At 39.8% G+C, this 22936-nt stretch overlaps 1 protein-coding gene across 4 annotated transcripts in view; it reads right to left on the bottom strand.

Annotated features, from left to right (window-relative positions):
• The window catches only part of NDUFS1 (NADH:ubiquinone oxidoreductase core subunit S1), a 104184-nt gene that overhangs the window by 60619 nt on the left and 20629 nt on the right, over positions 1–22936 (bottom strand). For all 4 annotated transcript variants that reach the window (XM_030210695.1, XM_030210693.1, XM_030210694.1 and 1 more), the window contains exons 3-5: positions 22332–22423; positions 18407–18514; positions 15624–15700 (exon numbers count right to left, since the gene is read on the bottom strand). In XM_030210695.1, the coding sequence (XP_030066555.1) occupies positions 15624–15700; positions 18407–18514; positions 22332–22423 (277 nt within the window). The remainder of the gene's footprint in view (positions 1–15623; positions 15701–18406; positions 18515–22331; positions 22424–22936) is intronic.

Below are 22936 nucleotides of genomic sequence, written 5' to 3'. Positions count from 1 at the left end.
GTCCCACCCTTTCGGAATAGGCTTCCCCTTCCCCAGAACGTTGCCAAGTTCCTAACAAATCTAAAACCCTCCTCCCTACACCGAGACTCCGGAGCTCTGCCTGTCTCTTGGGCCCTGCGCATGGAACAGGTAGCACTTCAGAAAATGCTACCCTAGAGGTTCTGGACTTGAGCTTTCTATCTAAGAGCCTAAATTTGGCTTCCAGAACCTCTCTCCCACATTTTCCTACATCATTGGTACCCACATGTACCAAGACAGCTGGCTCCTCCCCAGCACTATCTAAAATCCTATCTAGGTGACGCGTGAGGTCCGCCACCTTCGCACCAGGCAGGCAAGTCACCAGGCGATCCACCAGCCACCCAGCTATCTATATGCCTAATGATCGAATCACCAACTACAACAGCTGTCCTAACCCTTCCCTCCTGGGCAGCACTTGGAGACATATCCTCAGTGTAAGAGGATAATACATCCCCTGGTGGGCAGGTGCTGGCTACAGGAGTACTTCCTACTTCACCAGGGTGATGCTCTCCTTCTAGGAGACCTCCCTCCAAGGTAGCACAGGAGCTACCAGACTGGAGGTGGGACTTCTCTACAACATCCCTGTAGGTCTCCTCTATATACCTCTCTGTCTCCCTCAACTCCACCAAGTCTGCTACTCTAGCCTCAAGAGAACGGACACATTCTCTGAGAGCTAGGAGCTCTTTGCATCAGGCACACACATATGACATCTCACCAACTGGGAGATAATCATACATGTGCCACTCAATGCAAAAGACTGGATAGTACCTCTCTCGCTGCTGGACAGCTGACTCCATCTTAGTATATTTTAGTTTTTCAATAATTTAAAACTTGCTACAGTATTAAGGATATTAGCCTAATATAAAAATGTCTTTTATTTAGTGTTTCCTTCTTAGATGGTAATGAAATGTATTTAAAACTCTGTATGAGCACTCCTTGCTTGTTACCCTAATTACAATAACTGACTATAAATGAAGAGCTGTCCTAGGGGTGGGCGGGAAGACTAAACTAGATTCTGCAGTGCCTGCTAGAGTCTCTGTTAATGCTGTGGTACAAAGTTCAAGTTTTAAAACTAAGTGGAAAAGACTATGGATATTAGTTGATAAGATTTGGTTTTTTTCTATTTTTATTTTGCCTATCACTAACCTACAATTCCTCCTTTAAACCCAATCTAAGTTCCCAAAGCACAAAGCAAAATAGTGTTCACTTACTAGAGAAATGTCCTCTTCTCTCAGAACTTCTCAGAATTTTAGCTAGGGATACGGGAGTACCTAAAGTGGCCCTTGGGTCCTTAACTAAGATGTCCCCAATGAAGTAATGATACCAATGTAGAAATATATATTATTTATTATATATGTATAAATAAATATGGCAAGCAAGATACAAAAACATATACTAAGCACAAAATATTGATGATTACACCAACCAGCTTATTTTCGAAAAAGAAAGACGCCCATATTTCGACCCAAATCGGGAGATGGGCGTCTTTCTCCCGTGTGCGACCAAATCGGTATAATCGAAAGCCGATTTTGGTCGTCTTCAACTGCATTCCGTCGCAGGAATGAACAAAGTTGATGGGTTATCGGCCGAGGAGAGATGGGCATCTTTAGCTGATAATTGAAACAAGGACGTTTTTGACGAGAATTTGGTCCGATTTATTTGGACCCTTTTTTTTTTTCAGGTCCAAGTCCCAAAAAAGTGCCCCAACTGACCAGATGACCACCAGAGGGAATCGGTGATCACCTCCCCTGACTCCCCCAGTGGTCACTAACCCCCTCCCACCAAAAAACCCCCACTTTAAAAACTTTGTTTTCCAGCCTGTATGCCAGCCTCAAATGAAGCAAACACTCACAGAAGGTGAGCTCTCCACAGGAAAACCAGTAAGGAAAAACAAACAGTGGATCCAACAAAAGGTCCTCTCACAATGAGTGTCTTCCTGAACAAGGTCTTTATTCACAATGGCACAAATGACCCGACACGTGACGTGTTTCGGCCGTAAGGCCTGCGTCAGGGGTCTATAAAATAATGTACATAAAAACACAAATATAATAGAAAGTAATTAAAACACACAAATAAAAACAAAAACTCCAAATGACATTTTGAACATATCAAACCATAAAAACTCAAAATGGCATTTTTAAACATATTTAAACCATTAGGACAACTTAATAAAAATTAAAATTACAAATATATATATCTCAAATGATGAAAATAATAGATGACTAAAAATTGTTATGGACATGAATAATATGAATATAAATCAATATTAAAAAATAAAGATTAATTAATTAAAAAATTATTATTACATAGAGACGAATGAGGACAGAACATATAAATAAGGTGCACTAAAAAATATAATTCCAAAATAAGGAACATACCAAGTGTTGTCTGGAATCAAATAGCCTTGTAGATTAGATGAAAAAGATGAAAAACCAACACTGGAAATACTAAAAATTGTATAAAGTAAGAAATAAATAAATACATACTGCCCATACATTTATATGTATCAAACACTTAAATAATAAGAGAGAAAGAAGGACTAAGACACTAAATATGAACAGGGATCTCCAAGTTGATTTGCATCTAAATATAAAAGTATAAAACACATATGTTAATGATATACAAACTTACTCTTGTTAAATGCCAACGATGTGGAAAAAATGAAAATGAAAATAAATACTTAAGCCAGCTGGTATCATAGCCTTGAAAACAAGATCAAAAAGGATAGATCAGAAAAAAAAAAAAAAAATCCCATATGATATTAATGATAATAAGCTGGCAGCTAATGGCCCTTAAACAACTGAAAAAAACTGAAAAACTAAAGGTAACAAGCATATAAACTAAATCAGAAAAGGCAGGCTAACCATATGGAACGTAGCGCTGTCCCAGAGACGCGAAGGGATACAAAATGGCGAAAATGCCTTCTAAAAACAAAAGCAAGGTACTATGCCGTCAGTGATAGTAGCATGCCACATCGTGAATTAGATAGAACACTGGACAAGGTCGGAAATGTGTGAAAAAGGGGGACGAAAAATATAATAATATGCGCGCTGCTGAGAAAAAAGTAAATTAAAAAGAAGAAAACGGGAGAACTCGTAACTGTAAAAACTGTTAAAAAAACTACTTTGGAAGGACAAATCAAAATCGCTGGGGAATAGAGAAACGCACATGTATATATAAAGGAGCTCAATGTGCAAATATATCGTCGTGAAATGAACTCAAAGAGAAATGAAAAATGAAAAAACTTACCAGGTTTAAAGCTACGCTGTGCTGCTCGGTCACACGTAGCTAACAAGCAAAATTTCAAAAAAAGCCCGCGATAACAAAATAAATAAATACCGGAAGTGGAAATAACGTCACTTACCCGTGTGAGCAAACTACACTGTTGCTAAGGTAATGAATGCCGTTCGAAAAGGGCTGACACCTACTGGTTAAAAAAAATATAGAGACAGCTATTGAACCCTTGCAACAGAATAAAAAAGTAACTTTAAATTTGTAGCTGAGCCTGGATATATGTACGCGAAATATAAACCATTTTAATATTATCGCTCGCTATTAAAGATAAAGGTGAAATAAAAATAATTAGCTGTAATCATTAGAATAAACTGTGTAAGGGCAAATATCATGTGATAAAAAGCATACAAGAAACAACGGGATGGATAAACAAAATAATTTAAAATCAATATAAAGAAAAAATGGGGTATGAAAAATAAAATGGATGATGTTTGATTAATGGAAAATTGAAAAAATAAAAAAAAAATAATAATAATATTAATAATAAAAATAAAAATAAAAATGAAAGTGAAAAATAATATACAAATCACATTTCATACATCGTCATGCAAGAGCAGAAAAATGTATAATCATAAAAGGGAATTATAATCATAGAAAAAATCATAAAAAAGAACTGAAATCCGTGTCCATATTGAGTCCATGCGGTATAACTGTACCCAATGTGTATATAGTTCTTTGTTCTTCCCTCAGTAATTTAACATCTATATTACCGCTTCTCCAGGACATGTATATTTTTTTAAACACAAAAAATCTCAAATCTTCAATTGTATGGTTTTTTTCAATCCAATGTGTCACGAGAGGGGCGCTCAGCACCTGCCTCGTAAGGCAACTCCTATGTTCTATGATTCTTGTTTTTATTGCTCTCTTGGTCTTACCTACGTAAAGTAAATCACACGGACACACTATAATGTAAATAACTCCCATGGTATTGCAGTCTGAAAATTGTCTGAGGATATAATTTTTATTATTATGCTTGCTATGGAACGAGGTGATCGTTAATGAATGTTTGCAGACTGAGCATCTCCCGCACGGTATATGTCCCAAACCATCTTCTCTTATGAGTCTGGGCTCTGGGAGAGTGGAGGGGACCAAAAATTCTCTAATATTACGATTGAGTGAATGTGCAATAACTGGAAATTGTTTCATAAAACAAGTGTGTGTTTCTAGGATATGCCAATGTTTCCTAATAATATTTCTGATGCCGCCAGAAAGATGTGAATATTTTAATGTACAAACCAAATCTGGGCTGACTTTATCTGGCTTAACATTCAGGAGATCGTTCCTATTTTTATCAATGGCTCTCTTAAGGCATTTATTTACACATGCATGGGGATATCCTCTAGAGCTAAATCTCTCAGACATATCTGCAGATTTTGCTTGGAAATCGTCAAAATCTGTACAAAGCCTTCGTAATCTCAAAAACTGCGAATATGGTAAGTTTTTTCTTTCAATGATCTGTTATGGAAACTACTGAAATGTAAATAGTTATTTTTATCTGTAGGTTTCCTATAAATTGTAGTTTCTGATCTATCCTTTTTGATCTTGTTTTCAAGGCTATGATACTAGCTGGCTTAAGTATTTATTTTCATTTTTTCCACATCGTTGGCATTTAACAAGAGTAAGTTTGTATATCATTAACATATGTGTTTTATACTTTTATATTTAGATGCAAATCAACTTGGAGATCCCTGTTCATATTTAGTGTCTTAGTCCTTCTTTCTCTCTTATTATTTAAGTGTTTGATACATATAAATGTATGGGCAGTATGTATTTATTTATTTCTTACTTTATACAATTTTTAGTATTTCCAGTGTTGGTTTTTCATCTTTTTCATCTAATCTACAAGGCTATTTGATTCCAGACAACACTTGGTATGTTCCTTATTTTGGAATTATATTTTTTAGTGCACCTTATTTATATGTTCTGTCCTCATTCGTCTCTATGTAATAATAATTTTTTAATTAATTAATCTTTATTTTTAATATTGATTTATATTCATATTATTCATGTCCATAACAATTTTTAGTCATCTATTATTTTCATCATTTGAGATATATATATTTGTAATTTTAATTTTTATTAAGTTGTCCTAATGGTTTAAATATGTTTAAAAATGCCATTTTGAGTTTTTATGGTTTGATATGTTCAAAATGTCATTTGGAGTTTTTGTTTTTATTTGTGTGTTTTAATTACTTTCTATTATATTTGTGTTTTTATGTACATTATTTTATAGACCCCTGACGCAGGCCTTACGGCCGAAACACGTCACGTGTCGGGTCATTTGTGCCATTGTGAATAAAGACCTTGTTCAGGAAGACACTCATTGTGAGAGGACCTTTTGTTGGATCCACTGTTGTTTTTCCTTACTGGTTTTCCTGTGGAGAGCTCACCTTCTGTGAGTGTTTGCTTCGTTGGACTTGGAGGTATACCATGGCCTTTGAGCAATGGGACGATGTCCTCAGCTTCAGTGGCGAGAGGTTACAAAGATTAATGCAAGACTTTACACCCCTTGAGGCGGAAGAATGCCCTGCTGCATCTCTTATAGATTTATGGACAGATATGATTAAGAATAATAAATCTATAATACAGAATGAGCTACATTATGTTACTTTACTACAATATTGTAGGAATAAAAAGATTCCTAGGGGGCTTAGAATTATGAAGGAACCTCGGTTGTTCACTGATGATGAGGCTTTCCTCAATCAGTGGTGTTCTATTCTGAACAAGTGTTCTCTTGATCTGATGATTCTTTTAATAGAAACATCAAAAAAAAGAAATGACATTTTAAGACCAACAGTCAATGAAAAAATAGAAGTATTAAAAAATACTGATCCAAAGTTTGATGAGATTATAATAGATGTTAATAAAAGGATGGACAGCTTTAGAAATGATATAAAAAAAAGTAAAATTAACAAATTACATAGAGACTCTGAGGACTATAAGAGGGGTTCCATCTATCCTTGGTCTAGGCCCAAAAAGAATACAAGAAATACGTACTCTAGATCTAGATCACATTTTCAAAGTGATTATGACTCTAAACAAATGATTAGTAATATCCATCAAAAAACTAGAAGACCAGAAGTAAACACAGAGTCACCTAGTAGGAGAAACAACAAAAGAATTAGAAGTGACTCGGACGAATGCTTTACTTCTCCTTTATCTAGTCCTACAAATGCCCCAGTAGCTGGTTCTTCAACTGCTTTTTTAGATCAAATATGGCCCACGAGAATTCCACCTCTAGAACAGTCACGACCATACAGAGGTCAATCAATAAGAGGCCAGTTTTACCATCGGGGCAGGGCAAGAGGAAGGGCAAGAGGCAACAGCCATGCCTACTACAACCGATACAACCAACAATATTGAATATGAGAGACATAAATGAGGATACCCCCATAGTTAACCTTTCCAATTTTAGTTTATCTGAGCATCAATTAAACATATTAAAGAAAGGTCTTTCATTTGTCCCCACGGCGAGATATGATTCCTTCCAGACAAGGGTTGATATTTTTCAGTTCTACAGAAAACTATTGATTAAAAACTTTTTTTCTACCAATACAGCAGGCTACCAAGATGCCTCAGTGGTCAAAGGCAAATCCAAATGGATTCCTCCTGGACCCCCAGACCCTGTAGTTTTTACCTTTTATAAGTGTGTACTTTCAGACATAGAACGGCTTGAGAGGAGAAATCGTAAGACTTATCACAACCTTACAAAAGATGAACATAATGCCCTATTAAAACTTTCTCAGAATCATGACATTGTTATTAAACCAGCAGACAAGGGTGGGGCCATTGTGATACAAAATAGAGAGGAATACATCATAGAAGTATACCGGCAGATTTTGATACAGAATATTATATTTCATTGGAAGAAGATCCAACAAATCAACTTCAGAAAGATATATTAGAATTAGTCTCTATCGCCTTTGACGCTGGGTATATCACTCTTAAAGAGAAAAATTTCCTTATAGTCAGGAGTCCTTCCATTCCTACTATATACACGCTTCCTAAGATACATAAAAGGTTAGATAATCCACCCGGACGTCCTATCATCTCAGGCAACGGCTCAGTGTTAGAGCCACTTTCAAAATTTGTAGACCATTTTTTAAGACCCTTTGTCCCCGAGATTGCCTCATATGTCAGAGATTCATCTCATATGATCAATCTTCTTGAAATGTTTGATGGAGACCTCGAAGATGTCATCATGGTAACTTTGGATATAGAATCCCTCTATACCAATATTCCTCAGTTGGAAGCCCTAATATTAATAGAAGATACACTCAAGAGAAGGACACAAGAGCGACGCATTCCAAATCATTTTATACTCGCTTTGGCCACCATTGCCCTCACTAAGAACTATTTTGGCTTTGATGGAAGATTTTTCCAACAGATTAAAGGGACAGCTATGGGTTCAGCCATGGCTCCGGACATTGCCAACTTATATGTTGCCCAGTTTGAAGAGAGATTTCTTAGAATACACCCATACAAAAAAGAGATTAGAATGTACAAACGCTATATAGACGATATTTTTTTATTATGGAAAGGTGACACAGATAGTTTAACTTCTTTTTTGACTTGGTTAAATACTAGGGACCCCAATTTACGTTTTCAAATGCACCATCATCATAGTGAGATTCCATTTTTGGATATTTTGATACAAAAAACCACATATGCCTTCAAAACTACAATTTATAGGAAACCTACAGATAAAAATAACTATTTACATTTCAGTAGTTTCCATAACAGATCATTGAAAGAAAACTTACCATATTCGCAGTTTTTGAGATTACGAAGGCTTTGTACAGATTTTGACGATTTCCAAGCAAAATCTGCAGATATGTCTGAGAGATTTAGCTCTAGAGGATATCCCCATGCATGTGTAAATAAATGCCTTAAGAGAGCCATTGATAAAAATAGGAACGATCTCCTGAATGTTAAGCCAGATAAAGTCAGCCCAGATTTGGTTTGTACATTAAAATATTCACATCTTTCTGGCGGCATCAGAAATATTATTAGGAAACATTGGCATATCCTAGAAACACACACTTGTTTTATGAAACAATTTCCAGTTATTGCACATTCACGCAATCGTAATATTAGAGAATTTTTGGTCCCCTCCACTCTCCCAGAGCCCAGACTCATAAGAGAAGATGGTTTGGGACATATACCGTGCGGGAGATGCTCAGTCTGCAAACATTCATTAACGATCACCTCGTTCCATAGCAAGCATAATAATAAAAATTATATCCTCAGACAATTTTCAGACTGCAATACCATGGGAGTTATTTACATTATAGTGTGTCCGTGTGATTTACTTTACGTAGGTAAGACCAAGAGAGCAATAAAAACAAGAATCATAGAACATAGGAGTTGCCTTACGAGGCAGGTGCTGAGCGCCCCTCTCGTGACACATTGGATTGAAAAAAACCATACAATTGAAGATTTGAGATTTTTTGTGTTTAAAAAAATATACATGTCCTGGAGAAGCGGTAATATAGATGTTAAATTACTGAGGGAAGAACAAAGAACTATATACACATTGGGTACAGTTATACCGCATGGACTCAATATGGACACGGATTTCAGTTCTTTTTTATGATTTTTTCTATGATTATAATTCCCTTTTATGATTATACATTTTTCTGCTCTTGCATGACGATGTATGAAATGTGATTTGTATATTATTTTTCACTTTCATTTTTATTTTTATTTTTATTATTAATATTATTATTTTTTTTTTTTTTTTTTCAATTTTCCATTAATCAAACATCATCCATTTTATTTTTCATACCCCATTTTTTCTTTATATTGATTTTAAATTATTTTGTTTATCCATCCCGTTGTTTCTTGTATGCTTTTTATCACATGATATTTGCCCTTACACAGTTTATTCTAATGATTACAGCTAATTATTTTTATTTCACCTTTATCTTTAATAGCGAGCGATAATATTAAAATGGTTTATATTTCGCGTACATATATCCAGGCTCAGCTACAAATTTAAAGTTACTTTTTTATTCTGTTGCAAGGGTTCAATAGCTGTCTCTATATTTTTTTTAACCAGTAGGTGTCAGCCCTTTTCGAACGGCATTCATTACCTTAGCAACAGTGTAGTTTGCTCACACGGGTAAGTGACGTTATTTCCACTTCCGGTATTTATTTATTTTGTTATCGCGGGCTTTTTTTGAAATTTTGCTTGTTAGCTACGTGTGACCGAGCAGCACAGCGTAGCTTTAAACCTGGTAAGTTTTTTCATTTTTCATTTCTCTTTTGAGTTCATTTCACGACGATATATTTGCACATTGAGCTCCTTTATATATACATGTGCGTTTCTCTATTCCCCAGCGATTTTGATTTGTCCTTCCAAAGTAGTTTTTTTAACAGTTTTTACAGTTACGAGTTCTCCCGTTTTCTTCTTTTTAATTTACTTTTTTCTCAGCAGCGCGCATATTATTATATTTTTCGTCCCCCTTTTTCACACATTTCCGACCTTGTCCAGTGTTCTATCTAATTCACGATGTGGCATGCTACTATCACTGACGGCATAGTACCTTGCTTTTGTTTTTAGAAGGCATTTTCGCCATTTTGTATCCCTTCGCGTCTCTGGGACAGCGCTACGTTCCATATGGTTAGCCTGCCTTTTCTGATTTAGTTTATATGCTTGTTACCTTTAGTTTTTCAGTTTTTTTCAGTTGTTTAAGGGCCATTAGCTGCCAGCTTATTATCATTAATATCATATGGGATTTTTTTTTTTTTTCTGATCTATCCTTTTTGATCTTGTTTTCAAGGCTATGATACTAGCTGGCTTAAGTATTTATTTTCATTTTCATTTTTTCCACATCGTTGGCATTTAACAAGAGTAAGTTTGTATATCATTAACATATGTGTTTTATACTTTTATATTTAGATGCAAATCAACTTGGAGATCCCTGTTCATATTTAGTGTCTTAGTCCTTCTTTCTCTCTTATTATTTAAGTGTTTGATACATATAAATGTATGGGCAGTATGTATTTATTTATTTCTTACTTTATACAATTTTTAGTATTTCCAGTGTTGGTTTTTCATCTTTTTCATCTAATCTACAAGGCTATTTGATTCCAGACAACACTTGGTATGTTCCTTATTTTGGAATTATATTTTTTAGTGCACCTTATTTATATGTTCTGTCCTCATTCGTCTCTATGTAATAATAATTTTTTAATTAATTAATCTTTATTTTTTAATATTGATTTATATTCATATTATTCATGTCCATAACAATTTTTAGTCATCTATTATTTTCATCATTTGAGATATATATATTTGTAATTTTAATTTTTATTAAGTTGTCCTAATGGTTTAAATATGTTTAAAAATGCCATTTTGAGTTTTTATGGTTTGATATGTTCAAAATGTCATTTGGAGTTTTTGTTTTTATTTGTGTGTTTTAATTACTTTCTATTATATTTGTGTTTTTATGTACATTATTTTATAGACCCCTGACGCAGGCCTTACGGCCGAAACACGTCACGTGTCGGGTCATTTGTGCCATTGTGAATAAAGACCTTGTTCAGGAAGACACTCATTGTGAGAGGACCTTTTGTTGGATCCACTGTTTGTTTTTCCTTGCCAGCCTCAAATGCCATACCCACCTCCATGACAGCAGAATGTGTTCTATCCTGTGACAGCCTTTCGCTGGTTCTGATGTGGGTCTCGGGTGAGTGTGACACCCTTTCTGTTATGCGCACTGCAGAGACACATCAGCAATGCATTGTGGTGGGTGTAGGGTATTGGGCTCCGTGATTCCACTAGTTTGTGTTAACTGCTCACGATGTTGGTAGTTGATAGGCTCTACTCCCATGGTGCTTTTCCCCCTGCTTACTGGGTCAGAGTGTGCTCTGTTTTGTTTCCGGTAGTCCATGAGGTAGTGGCCATTTTTGTAAGCCAGTTTTAGATCCCTTTCATGTGTTAGCCACATTGCAGCACTTAGTTCTTCCCTTGAATGTTGCTGAAAGAGGGCATTGTACAGCATTCTGCCAGCTCTGACAGCTAATCTCAGTACCAGGAAGACTCTTTGCCAGTGGGGCACAACCTCTGATCTGCAGTTAACTGTGTGTAAACGTGCTTATTCAAATAAAGGACTTTTTCAAAGAGATTAGTCTTCAGTTGTCAACTGGTGTGCCAAGGTTATACAGCAGCAACAAGTCCTAGAGGCCTGCGTGTATGCAGGTCCCTGGAGCACTTTTAGTGGGTACCGCAGTGCACGTCAGGCAGGCGGACCCAGGCCCATCCCCCCTACCTGTAACACTTGTGCTGGTAAATGGGAGGCCTCCAAAACCCACTGTACCCACATGTAGGTGCCCCATTCACCCCTAAGAGTTGTACATTTGTGGGTAGTGGGTTTTGGGGGAGGGGGGTTGGGAGCTCAGCACCCGTAGTAAGGGAGCTACGCACGTGGGAGCCTTTTCTGAAGTCCACCGCACTGACCTCTAGGGTGTCCAGTTGGTGTCCTGGCATGTCAGGGGGGCGAGTATACTACGAATCCTGGCCCCTCCCACGACCAAATGGCTTGTATTAGGACGTTTCTGAGCTGGGCGTTTTTATTTTCCATTATCACAAAAAAAAAAAAAAACAAACGCCCAGCTCACAAGCGACTAAATCCATGGCATTATGGTCCGTACAAACCGTATTTTTGAAACGAAAGATGGACACCCATTTTCTTCGAAAATACGGTCTGTCCCACCCCTTCACGAATCCGTTCTCGGACATAGACGCCCATGGAGATGGGCGTTCGCGTTCGATTATGCCCCTCCAAATATATATATACACACATATATGCATACATATCTTTATGTGATTACACAACTATAAAATTATCTTGAGAAGAAATTACCAACTCAGCTGCTATAGTAGGCAAATAACCATGTGCCCGAGCAAAACCAGTCCTTCGCAGGCAAAGACCACAAACTGGCTAACCATGAACCATAAAGGAATAACCTCTCACCCTTGTGGTCCTTAGCTTCAGCGTTCAGGTGGGGTGATGAACTGCCTCCTCTTCAGGGATCTAGCAGAGTTCCCTGCAAACCCTCTGATAGTACCAGATGCAGTCCCACATTCTTGCTCTGGATAGCAGCTGGATACTCAGTCTTGTGAAAGTCATGACTAAGTTCCTGAATTTGGCCTTCTGCTGAGTTTAGCACAGAGATACAGTCCCACAGGTGTTCTGGCAATTCAGTCTTTCTCCTCAGAGAGATGCATACACCATCCGATCTTCCTCTCTTCTACCTTGCTAGCCCAAATCACTCTCTCCGACCCAGGTTGGCACTGCCCTCCGGGTCCCCAAATGACAATCAGGAACCGTATATCTCTGCCCAGCAGGTTATATACGGTCATCGCAATGAGGGGCCTTGAGCTTCCAAAAAGACCACCTTATCAGCTGTAGTCTCACCACCAAGGTAAACAACTAGCATTACCTCATCCATGTCTTGCAGTGAAAAACTCTCCTACACAGTTCACACAAGATATTGGAGACGTCTTTGAAAGTCTCTTCTCCATAGCTTCCCAGGAGATAAAGCGGAGAGGAAATTCAAGAAAATACCATGTCCTTGAAGTCAGCTAGCACGGATGGGCCAGGAAGAAAAGCTGAATCCATGTCATTTCAGAAAAGATAGCTCATGGCCTAAACAGGCTTCAGGCCTAACAAAGGTAAGATCCAAGGAAATACCCCTACAGACCCCAACTTTCTATCCTGGAGATCCTTAAGGGCCGCACCTCCGTCGTGGTCTTCTTGGTGACCAGCACAATAAGGGCATCCACTGTAGGAGGTCTCAGCGTCTCCCTATCTGCCGCCAGCACAGGATACAATCTAGTCATGGACTGGACAACATTACACAGGGCACCCGGCGAGGCCCACTCTGCGTGAACCATCACTCACGGAGATCCGGATTCATAGGAAAGGATTTTAGAGGCTGCCGAACCCCCCCTAACCAGTGGATCCACCTGCCTGCCAGTGTCTCCCTCCAGGGGTTCATCATCAAACCTTACTACCGAGGACAACTGAGAGATGAGCTCAGCGAGCTCCTCTGATGAAAAATGTGTGCCACCAAGGAATCCTGTTTGTCATCAAACCTTACTACCAAGGAGAACTGAGAGATGAGCTCAGCGAGCTCCTCCAATGAAAAATGTGTGCCACCGAGGGATCCTCCCCCGTAGGGAACAGATCCCTCCAGGGTCCGGGAAAGCCAGGCCCTCTTCCTCCGGATCACTAAAGCCCTCGTCAGAAACCGGAGATAAAAAATCCTCCAGATCCTCCTCCCTGCAGTCCAACCTAGGCTGCTTCGGAAGCTCCGGATTCAGGTCAGGAAAATGAATTAGGCCAGGACCTGTACCCAGTGCCAAGGGTCCCCTGACCACCAGGCCCAAATATACCCCGAGGGAAATCCTGAGGACTCCATCCTGCCCATTCCCCACAGACGAGGAAGCACCTGAAAGGGGGGGGGGGGGTACCCTCATTAAACATGGTGGGAACCCCATGGAGCGGGAAGGCCCTGCCATGATGTCCTCAGCGTCTGTTCCCATCAAAGCTATTAACTGCCATCACAGCCCCGGCAGCCAGGTGGTAAACTTCAACAACGCCCATAGTCTCCTGCACAGGTCTCTCCTGCTCCTATGATACAACGTGCACTGAAAACCTCCAATTCCAGGTGTCCACAAGAATAACACTGATGAAGCAGCACATGCGATCAAGCCCGGAGACTCAAACTCCCCCACACAGCTGCCACTAACTTCGGAGGACTCCACTGCACTGCAACTCCCTAAAGAAGGGCACTCCCCATAGCCAACACACAGCCGGGAACTCCTCAGTTGAGCCATGCTGCTGCCTGCTTCTGGGTTTTTCCCCCCCACACCACTGCTGTTAAAGTATGGGTAACACTCAAGGTTTCCAGGGAAAAAGTGGGGCCGAGGCTTCAAGTTCTCCCGGCACACTGGGGAGGGGGGAAGTGACCGGGTTACAGTGGCCCCTTCGGGCCAACCACCCCAACTTCAAGGGCCCAACGAGAGGAATAGCCAAAAAAAAAAAAAAAAAAAAAAAAAAAAGAGTAATTTTATTTATTTTACTGGGAATGCTGCCATGGAAGGCTAACCACGAAATCAACCAACCCCGAAGGACTTGCCCCTTCTAGGCCTACCAGACTGGCTGCAGACTCCTCAGGCTGCTCGACTACCATTTGCTGTAGAATGAGAACATACTGGCTGGCTGAAGGGTGGCACAATGCTAATATACAGGTGCAGAAAAGTTAGTGTTTTCTCAGTCTCCATCTACTGGTAGGCGAGCATAACACAAGCGTCAGCAGCTTTACCAGTCTGGACGGCTGACAAGGAAACACATCTTTCTTTCTTTCAGTTTACCTCACACCTTTTTTCAGTAGGGCCTTGAGATCAGAAGGAACTTTATGGTTAACTATCCTGGCATTGCCAAAGACACATTCTGCTGAGACTAGGGCAAGAGCCTTTTCGCTGACAGGTCCACATTATATTACCCACAATACAATACAGAGTTTAAAAAAAAAAAAAAAATTTTTAAACGGCTGAAGGCTCATTTGTATATCCAGGCCTTTGGCACAGCATGATGTTTCTGTTTACAGATATATGTGGGCAGAGAAAAGTGCCAATCTGTGTCCTGCTTAACAAAAGATGTTATGTGGTTTACCTTTGTCTCCTATGTATTGTTTGACTGTGTATGTACTTTGTAATCCATCTACTTAGCTAGAAGGAATAGAAATCTAGCGAATAAATAACTAGCTCAAGGTGAGTTGCAGACAGACACATTTCCCTGTTCCTGGCGAGCTTACAATTTAAGAGTTCCTTTTACTAAGCCACTCTAGCAATTCCCACACAGCAAATTCCTATGGGCTTTGTCACATTTGTTGCACCAGGAATCACTACTGCAGCTTAGTAGAAGGGCCCCTAAATTTGTACCTGAAGCAATGGAGGTTAAGTGACTTGCCCAAGACCACAAAAGCAACTGCAGGATTTGAATTGGGCTTCCCTGGTTCTCAGTCTGGTATTCTAACCACTAGACTACAACTATTTTTTTTACATCAGCAGCTTTGGTTAAAAAAATAAAGATGTAAAATTTAGCTTCACCTGGAAATAAAAGTGTTTTGAAAATACAACTTTTAAACTACCATTGAATGTAAGTTTGCCTAAAGTGTCCTAACTATTAAGCAAACAAAATTTGCCAACTTGGTTGACGCTAGGACTTCACAAATACTTATACAGAGCAGCGACGAGTACGGTGACAACTTCATAACTCTAAAACCAGGCACAGTACCTTGCTTTCCGGGACTTCTCCGTATTTGTCAGAATGTTCCAGCCCTTCATGACTGGCATGGCGCAAGCAGCGACAGGCTACAATCACAGGCAAAAACCCATTAGCACCATTCTCTCCTAACAAAAAAAATATTCTATACTGTTCAAGCTCAAACTAAACTTTTCAGTGCACACAAAATAAATGAAAGAAACTATACAATAAATACAAGGCAAGCATAAGTCAGTTTAAACATAATTAGGCTGAACAGGGGCCTTTCCAGCCATCAGATGACAAGGCTCCCTACAATATTGTATTTATTTATAATGATATCTAGTAAGTTACAGGATAAGTTTTTTTCATAGATTAAAACATGTATGTATTTAATAGGATTTATATACCATCTTTTTGAAAACATTTCACCCAAGGAAGTGTACTGCAAGAATAAGCTGAACATAGGCAACAAATATAGCAGTAAAAATATTCAGATGACAATACAAAGTATGGAATAATATACTATATAAATTGTCAACACAATACACAATAAAACATTTGAATAGACATCATAAGGAGGAAGCAAAGGTGAAACACAGGATTTAAAGCATAAAGCACGTGAGGGAATCCGTAGTATTCGTTAGATCAAGGAGAAACAAAAGGGGCACTCAGGGAAGACAAGGCCATAGCAAATAAACTGAATGAATTCTTTGTTCTGTCTTTACGGAAGAAGATGTAAGAGATCTGCCTGTACAGGAAATGGTTTTCAAGGGTGATGATGCGGAGGAACTGAAAGACATATCGGCAGTAGCGTAGCCAGAGTTTAATTTTTATTTTTTTAAATTGTGTTTATTAGCATTTTCATATCAAACAAACATCATTAACATCACGTCCTCAGAGTTTAATTTTTAGATGGGCCTGGAGGTGGACTGGGTGGGCACAGGCCTCGCATTTCCTCTCCACCCGCTACCCCCCTCCCCCCACGACAGCCCCCTGCACATGGTCAGTTCTGGTAATTTTTACTGACCTGAAGCGCCGTTCTCCCTCCAGCACCGGCAATTCCCATAGCCAGCCTTCTGCCAGCGCACGTCATTGGAGCTTCTCAGGCGCATCCCGCCTACTCTGCAACTTCCTGTTTTCCGCAAAGGTGGGACGCAGGAAGTTGCAGAGTAGGCGGGACTTGCCTGAGAAGAGGCCCCGACGATGCGCGCTGGCAGAAGGCTGGCTATGGGAATCGCCGGTGCTGGACGGAGAACGGCGCTTCAGGGCAATAAAACTGAACAGACCACGCAGACGGGGAGAGCGGGCAGAAGAGGCTGGGCGGGCCTGGAGCAAAAGTGGCTGGGCCTGTCCAGGCCCACCCGTGGCTATGCCCCTGCATCTCGGTGAACCTGAAGGTGTACTGAGCCAAACTGACAAATTACAGAGTAGTAAATCACCTGGACTGAATGGCATACATCCAAGGGTACTCAATGAACTCAAGAATGAAATTGCTCATCTGCTGTTAGTAATACGTAACCTGCCATTAAAATTGTCTGTAGTACCTGAAGATTGGAGGGTGGCCAATGTGACACCGATTTTTAAAAAGGGATCCAGGGGTGATCTGGGAAATTACAGACCGGTAAGCCTGACTTCAGTGCCAGGCAAAATAGTGGAAACTATTATAAAGAATAAAATTACGGAACACGTAGACAAACATGGTTTAATGGGACAGAGTCAGTATGAGGAAAGGTTAAAGAGGTTAGAGCTCTTCAGCTTGGAAAAGAGAAGGATGAGAGGAGATATGATTGAGGTCTACAAAATCCTGAGTGGTGTAGAACGAGTAGAAGTAAATCGATTTTTTACTTGTTCCAAAAGTACAAAGACAAGGGGACACTCGAGGATGTTACATGAAAATACTTTTAAAACAAATAGGAGGAAATATTTTTTCACTCAACGAATAGTTAAGCTCTGGAACTCTTTGCCGAAGGATGTGGCAATGGCGGTAAGCGTATCTGGGTTCAAAAAAAAGGTTTTAACAAGTTCCTGGAGGAAAAGTCCACAGTCTGCTATTGAGACAGACATGGGGAAGCAACTGCTTGCCCTGGGATTTGTACCATGTAATGTTGCCACGGTTTTGGTTTTTGCTAGGTACTTGTGACCTGGCTTTGCCACTGCTGGAAACAGGATACTAGGTAGATGGACCATTGGTCTGACCCAGTATGGCTACTCTTATGTATGTGAAGTGAGAAAGGTGCTTGAATATTATTTCAGCTAGGGTGGGGGAGTCCAGCTATAGTAGGTATAGTCAGTATTAGTCCTTGTGTGTGCAATTATACTTCAGCAGATAAGAAGTTGAGTATTAAAAAGGGGCAGCTTTATTATTTTTCATATGGCAGCTGTGATAAAAGTCTATTAAGCAGGTGTTCACTGGGTGCCACTGGAATAGCATGTAAGTCACTCTCTTGTACCTTCTGTAATATTTTCTGCATGTAGTGGGGGGGGGGGGCAGAAATAAGCCCCCCCCCCCCCACAAAAGGTACCCCAATGCATTTCTAAGGGGAAAGCTGTTCCAATAGCTGCAGCATTTAAACACTGATTCACTATAACAGAGATATTAACGAATTGCCACTAGCAAACAGCCCTCGACTGCTTTCCAGTACAATGCTTCACTTATTTGATGATCTCAGCCACTGAACTAAATCTTGTACAAGACCTCCCTTTATATAAACTACAATATTTTAAGTTATTTTGAACACATTATTTGGTCTTTATTTAATTTGAGCCTATAGCAAGCAAGCAGAGCTCTTTAAAAGTTGAAGTGTGATGGATACCTTAGGAGCCTTCTCAATCTCCACCAGACACATTCGACAATTTCCAGCCACAGAGAGCCGCTCATGGTAACAAAAGCGGGGAATCTGCATTCCCACCTTCTCGCAGGCCTGAAAAGAAAGAACAAGACACTTACATTTTGTTTGTTTGCATATGGTTTAATTATACACAAATACAACCAGAAGTCTCCAAGTGAGTTTGTTTTATGCTTACTTGACAGGATACACTCAGGGTGATCGCAAACTCATTTGCTACTAACGTTCACCTTAGAACTTGTGCTGTACCAAAAAGAGCACTTCCTTCAGGAGTTCACGGAATGCAAAATGCATAAACTTCATATAAATATGTACAATTCTGTCAGGGCTGTGATCCAAATTTAATTTTAGGATTTATTTACTGCCTGTGTGCCGTTGTAGATAATATGCTGAAATCTTCTGCTCAGTGTGTAGCAGTGGCCAAAAAAGCAAACAGGATGCTAGGAATTATTAGGAAAGAGATGGAAAAATACTGTAATGCCTTTGTATCGCTCCATGGTGCGTCCGCACCTTGAGTACTGTGTTCAGTTCTGGTCACCATATCTCAAAAAAAATATAGCAGAATTAGAAAAAGATCAAAGAAGAGAGACCAAAATGATAAAGGGGATGGAACTCCTCTCGTATGAGGAAAGGCTAAAGAGGTTAGGGCTCTTTAAATTGGATTTTATTTAATACAAACTCAATTTTACTGAACTGTTCTGCAACAGGCAACACAACTATCTATAACTCCATCTGTACAGTAGATATCCTCCTATCCAGTCAAGATAGTGTATTACAACCTCAACTGCCTTCCAAACTTGATTTTCTTTTCTACAACACCTCCTGTCCTTTACCCATCCTTTCAGGTCAGTAATAATCCAAGGCTGCTCCTGTTATTCCTGAGTACAATCCAACTCCTTCAGGCACAGACCCTCCTAGCTGTCCTCCTTGAGCTGCACCCTGGCCTTGAACATATATATAGGTACACATAAGTACATAAGTGTTGCGGACAGACCGAAAGTCCATCAAGCCCAGTATCCTGTTTCCAACAGTGGCCAATCCAGGTCACAAGTATCTGGAAAGTTCCCAAAACAGTAAAATACATTTTATGCTGCTTATCCTAGAAATATCAACAAATAGCTGACCAATTATTCAACAAGTTAGCTATATAAATCAAATTAAATTAAATGAGACTCTATCCCGTTTAATTTAATTTGATTTATATAGCTAACTTGTTGAATACTTGGTCAGCTATTTGTTGATATTTGAAAATTAGTGGACCAAGAGAGGCCGTGTGTGTTTGACAGTTATCCTAGAAATAAGCAGTAGATTTTCCCAAGTCCATTTTAATAATGGATTATGGACTTTTCTTTTAGGAAGCCATCCAAACCTTTTTTATACCCCACTATGCTAACTGCTTTTACCACATTCTCTGGAAATGAATTCCAGCGTTTAATTACACATTGAGTAAAGAAATATTTTCTTGGTTGAATTTACTGCTTTGTAGCTTAATTGCATGCTCCCTAGTCCTAGTATTTTTGGAAAGCATACACAAGCGATTCACATCTACCCATTCCACTCATTATTTTATATACCTCTATCATATCTCCCCACAGCCATCTTTTCTCCAAGCTGAAGAGCCCTAGCCATTTCAGCCTTTCCTCATCGGGAAGTCGTCCCATCCACTTTATCATTTTTGTCACCCTTTTCTGTACCTTTTCTACTTCCACTATATCTTTTTTGAGATGCGATGACCAGAATTGCACACAGTATTCAAGGTGCGGTTGGGACCATGGAGCAATACAAAGGCATTATAACATCATTATTTTTATTTTCCATTCCTTTCCTAATAATACCTAACATTCTATTTGCTTTCTTTGCCACAGCAGCAGATTGAGCAGAGGGTTTCAAAATATTGTCAACGATGACTCCTAGATCCCTGTCCTGACCGGCGACTCCTAACACGGAACCTTGCATCTCGTAGCTATAGTTTGGGTTCCTCTTTCCACATGCATCACTTTGTACTTGCTCACATTAAACGTCATCTGCCATTTGGATGCCCAGTCTCCCAATCTTGTAAGGTCGTGTTGCAATTCTTCACAATCCTCTTACAATTTAACAACTTTGAATAACTTTGTGTCGTCGGCAAATTTAATTACCTCACTAGTTATTCCCATATCTAGGTCATTCATAAATATGTTAAAAAGCAGCGGACTCAACACAGACCCCTGCGGAACCCAACTATCTACCATTCTCTACTGAGGCTTCCCCTGCTCTGGTTCCTGCTCTTGGGCTGGGTTCCCCTTACCACCCAGAGCTCCATACACCTTCACAGTTGCCATGATTAGGGGCAGCAACTACTCTTTAATTCAGCCCAGGTTTATTCTGCTACTCACTGACCTCCCCCCCCCCCCCCCCCCCCCCCACTTCAAGGGTCCTGGTGGGGGTACAGGCAACCAAAGACCCTGTGTTCTCCACTGTAATTCCTTTTATTAACTCCTCCCTATCAATCATTACTCACAGCACTATTCCTCTGCAACTTATTTCAACAACACTCCCCCTGGGCTGGGCTTCCCTCCCAACCAGGGTCATCCCACTCTTCCTCCCCCCCCCCCCCCAGTAACTCCAGGGAGAAACTAACACTACAATCCTAGGGGTCCCACAGTTCCTAGAAAACACCCACACACCGAGAACACAAACTGCCAGGATTCTAAGTCAGTCCAGGACAACAGAGCTAACAAACTAATAGGTTTATTATAAATTTTTTTTTTTTTTTAAATGGAACAGTGAATGGTAAAAGTTTAAACAGGCACAGTAAAATAACAAGTATTTGGTATTAAATCTAGCAATACCCGAGATCAGGAAAAAAAAAAAACTGCTCACAGGAATTGAAAAGGGCCTCAGCACAGATCTACTCCCTCCACACTCCCGACTGAGGTGTTCTAGCACATTCTGGGCTAGGTCTTTGACTTCAGGGCCAATCAGGGCACAGAGCACTAACACTAAGGATGATTGACCGACACTGCAGGTTAATTTTTAGCTACATTCCCCAAAAGGGAAAAGTAACGAGTCACAGGATAGGAGGCAATGTCCTTCTGTGGATTAAGAATTAGTTATTGAACAGAAAATAGAGAGTAGGGTTAAATGGCCATTTTTCTCAATGGAGGCGGGTGAGTAGTGGTGTGCCGCAGGAACTGGTGCTACTTAATATATTTATAAATGATCTGAATAATGAGACTATGAGTGAAGTGATTAAATTTGCAGATGACACAAAACTATTCAAAGTTGTCAAAATGCATGCGGAATGTGAAAAACTGCAGGAAGACCTTAGGAAACTGGAAAACTACTCCTCCACTCTAGAAAGATGCCCACTCAAATTTCTGATTTAACAGCTGCTAATTGGCCTTAACAACCAATTATTGGCTATAATTGGCATACACATATAAACTGCCCTTAGTCAGTATTCTATAGGTTGTGCGCATAATTTCAGCTGGGATGTGGAACTGAGAGGAGCATGAACAGACAGGCAGTTATACAACAGTAGCATTTATGCACCTAACTGCCTACAATTAGGCATAAGCATTTGTGGCAGCCATTGAGCTAGAGTTAACTGCCCGCGCCTAAAGTTAGGCACGTAAATACAGGCTTATATTAGTCCTCTATAATGACGGTTGCATGCACAACTGCCGTTATAGAATTTGATCTCAGCATGCCTCATCCTAGCACCTAATTTTGAGTAATCTATACAGAATTACCCTCTTAATGTTCTTGATTTTAAGCAAGCCAAATACTTTCTTCTCCTACTATGAAACATCCATATAGTGCTATAACATGTATACAATGCTGTACAAACAGAAGAGACAGCCCTTCTGATAGGCTGAAAGCAGACCTTGTAGTGCACTGTTTCTCCTACCTGAAGTACTGTGGTTCCTGGTGGCACCATAACTGGTTGGCCATCAACAAACACTTCAATCAGGTTACTGGCTGCTGTGGCCGTTGTTCGTACTGCAAAAAGTGCAAGAGGGAATCAATGTACCTTTTCCAAAATGTCTGGCATCCAGCTCACACTGCAATCATACACCTGTGGAACTCCTGACATGGAATGTGAACTGTGAAGTTCGTAGAGTACATATCATGCAAAGAAAGATCTAGATAGGATTTCTTTCAAATGCAGAGAACTTCAACTGTAAAAAACAAGGTCCTACACTATATTCATTTTAAAAACAAACCCGAAAGTGGCAATTTTCAACATTTTTTTCATAAACAGGCATCTCTATCGACCTAAGGAGAAATTAGGTCTTACCTGATCATTTTCCTTCCATTAGTCTTCCCACTATTCCACAACCTGTGGGATAGTTGTGTACATCAACCAGCAGATGAAGACAGAGAACTGAAAACTGAGCTGAGACATCTCTCTTGGTAGCCCAGTCTAGCTCCTCAATATTTTCTATCTCCAGCGGATGGATGGACACACTTTTCAGCCTCTGGTTCAGAGTGATTTGCTCCAGGTCCGGTTGG

Source organism: Microcaecilia unicolor, chromosome 7 (genome assembly GCF_901765095.1).
Source record: "Microcaecilia unicolor chromosome 7, aMicUni1.1, whole genome shotgun sequence".
Classification (NCBI taxonomy): domain Eukaryota; kingdom Metazoa; phylum Chordata; class Amphibia; order Gymnophiona; family Siphonopidae; genus Microcaecilia; species Microcaecilia unicolor.
The sequence above is the reverse complement of the archived record's forward strand: the minus strand, read 5'-3'. Positions and strand labels throughout refer to the sequence as shown.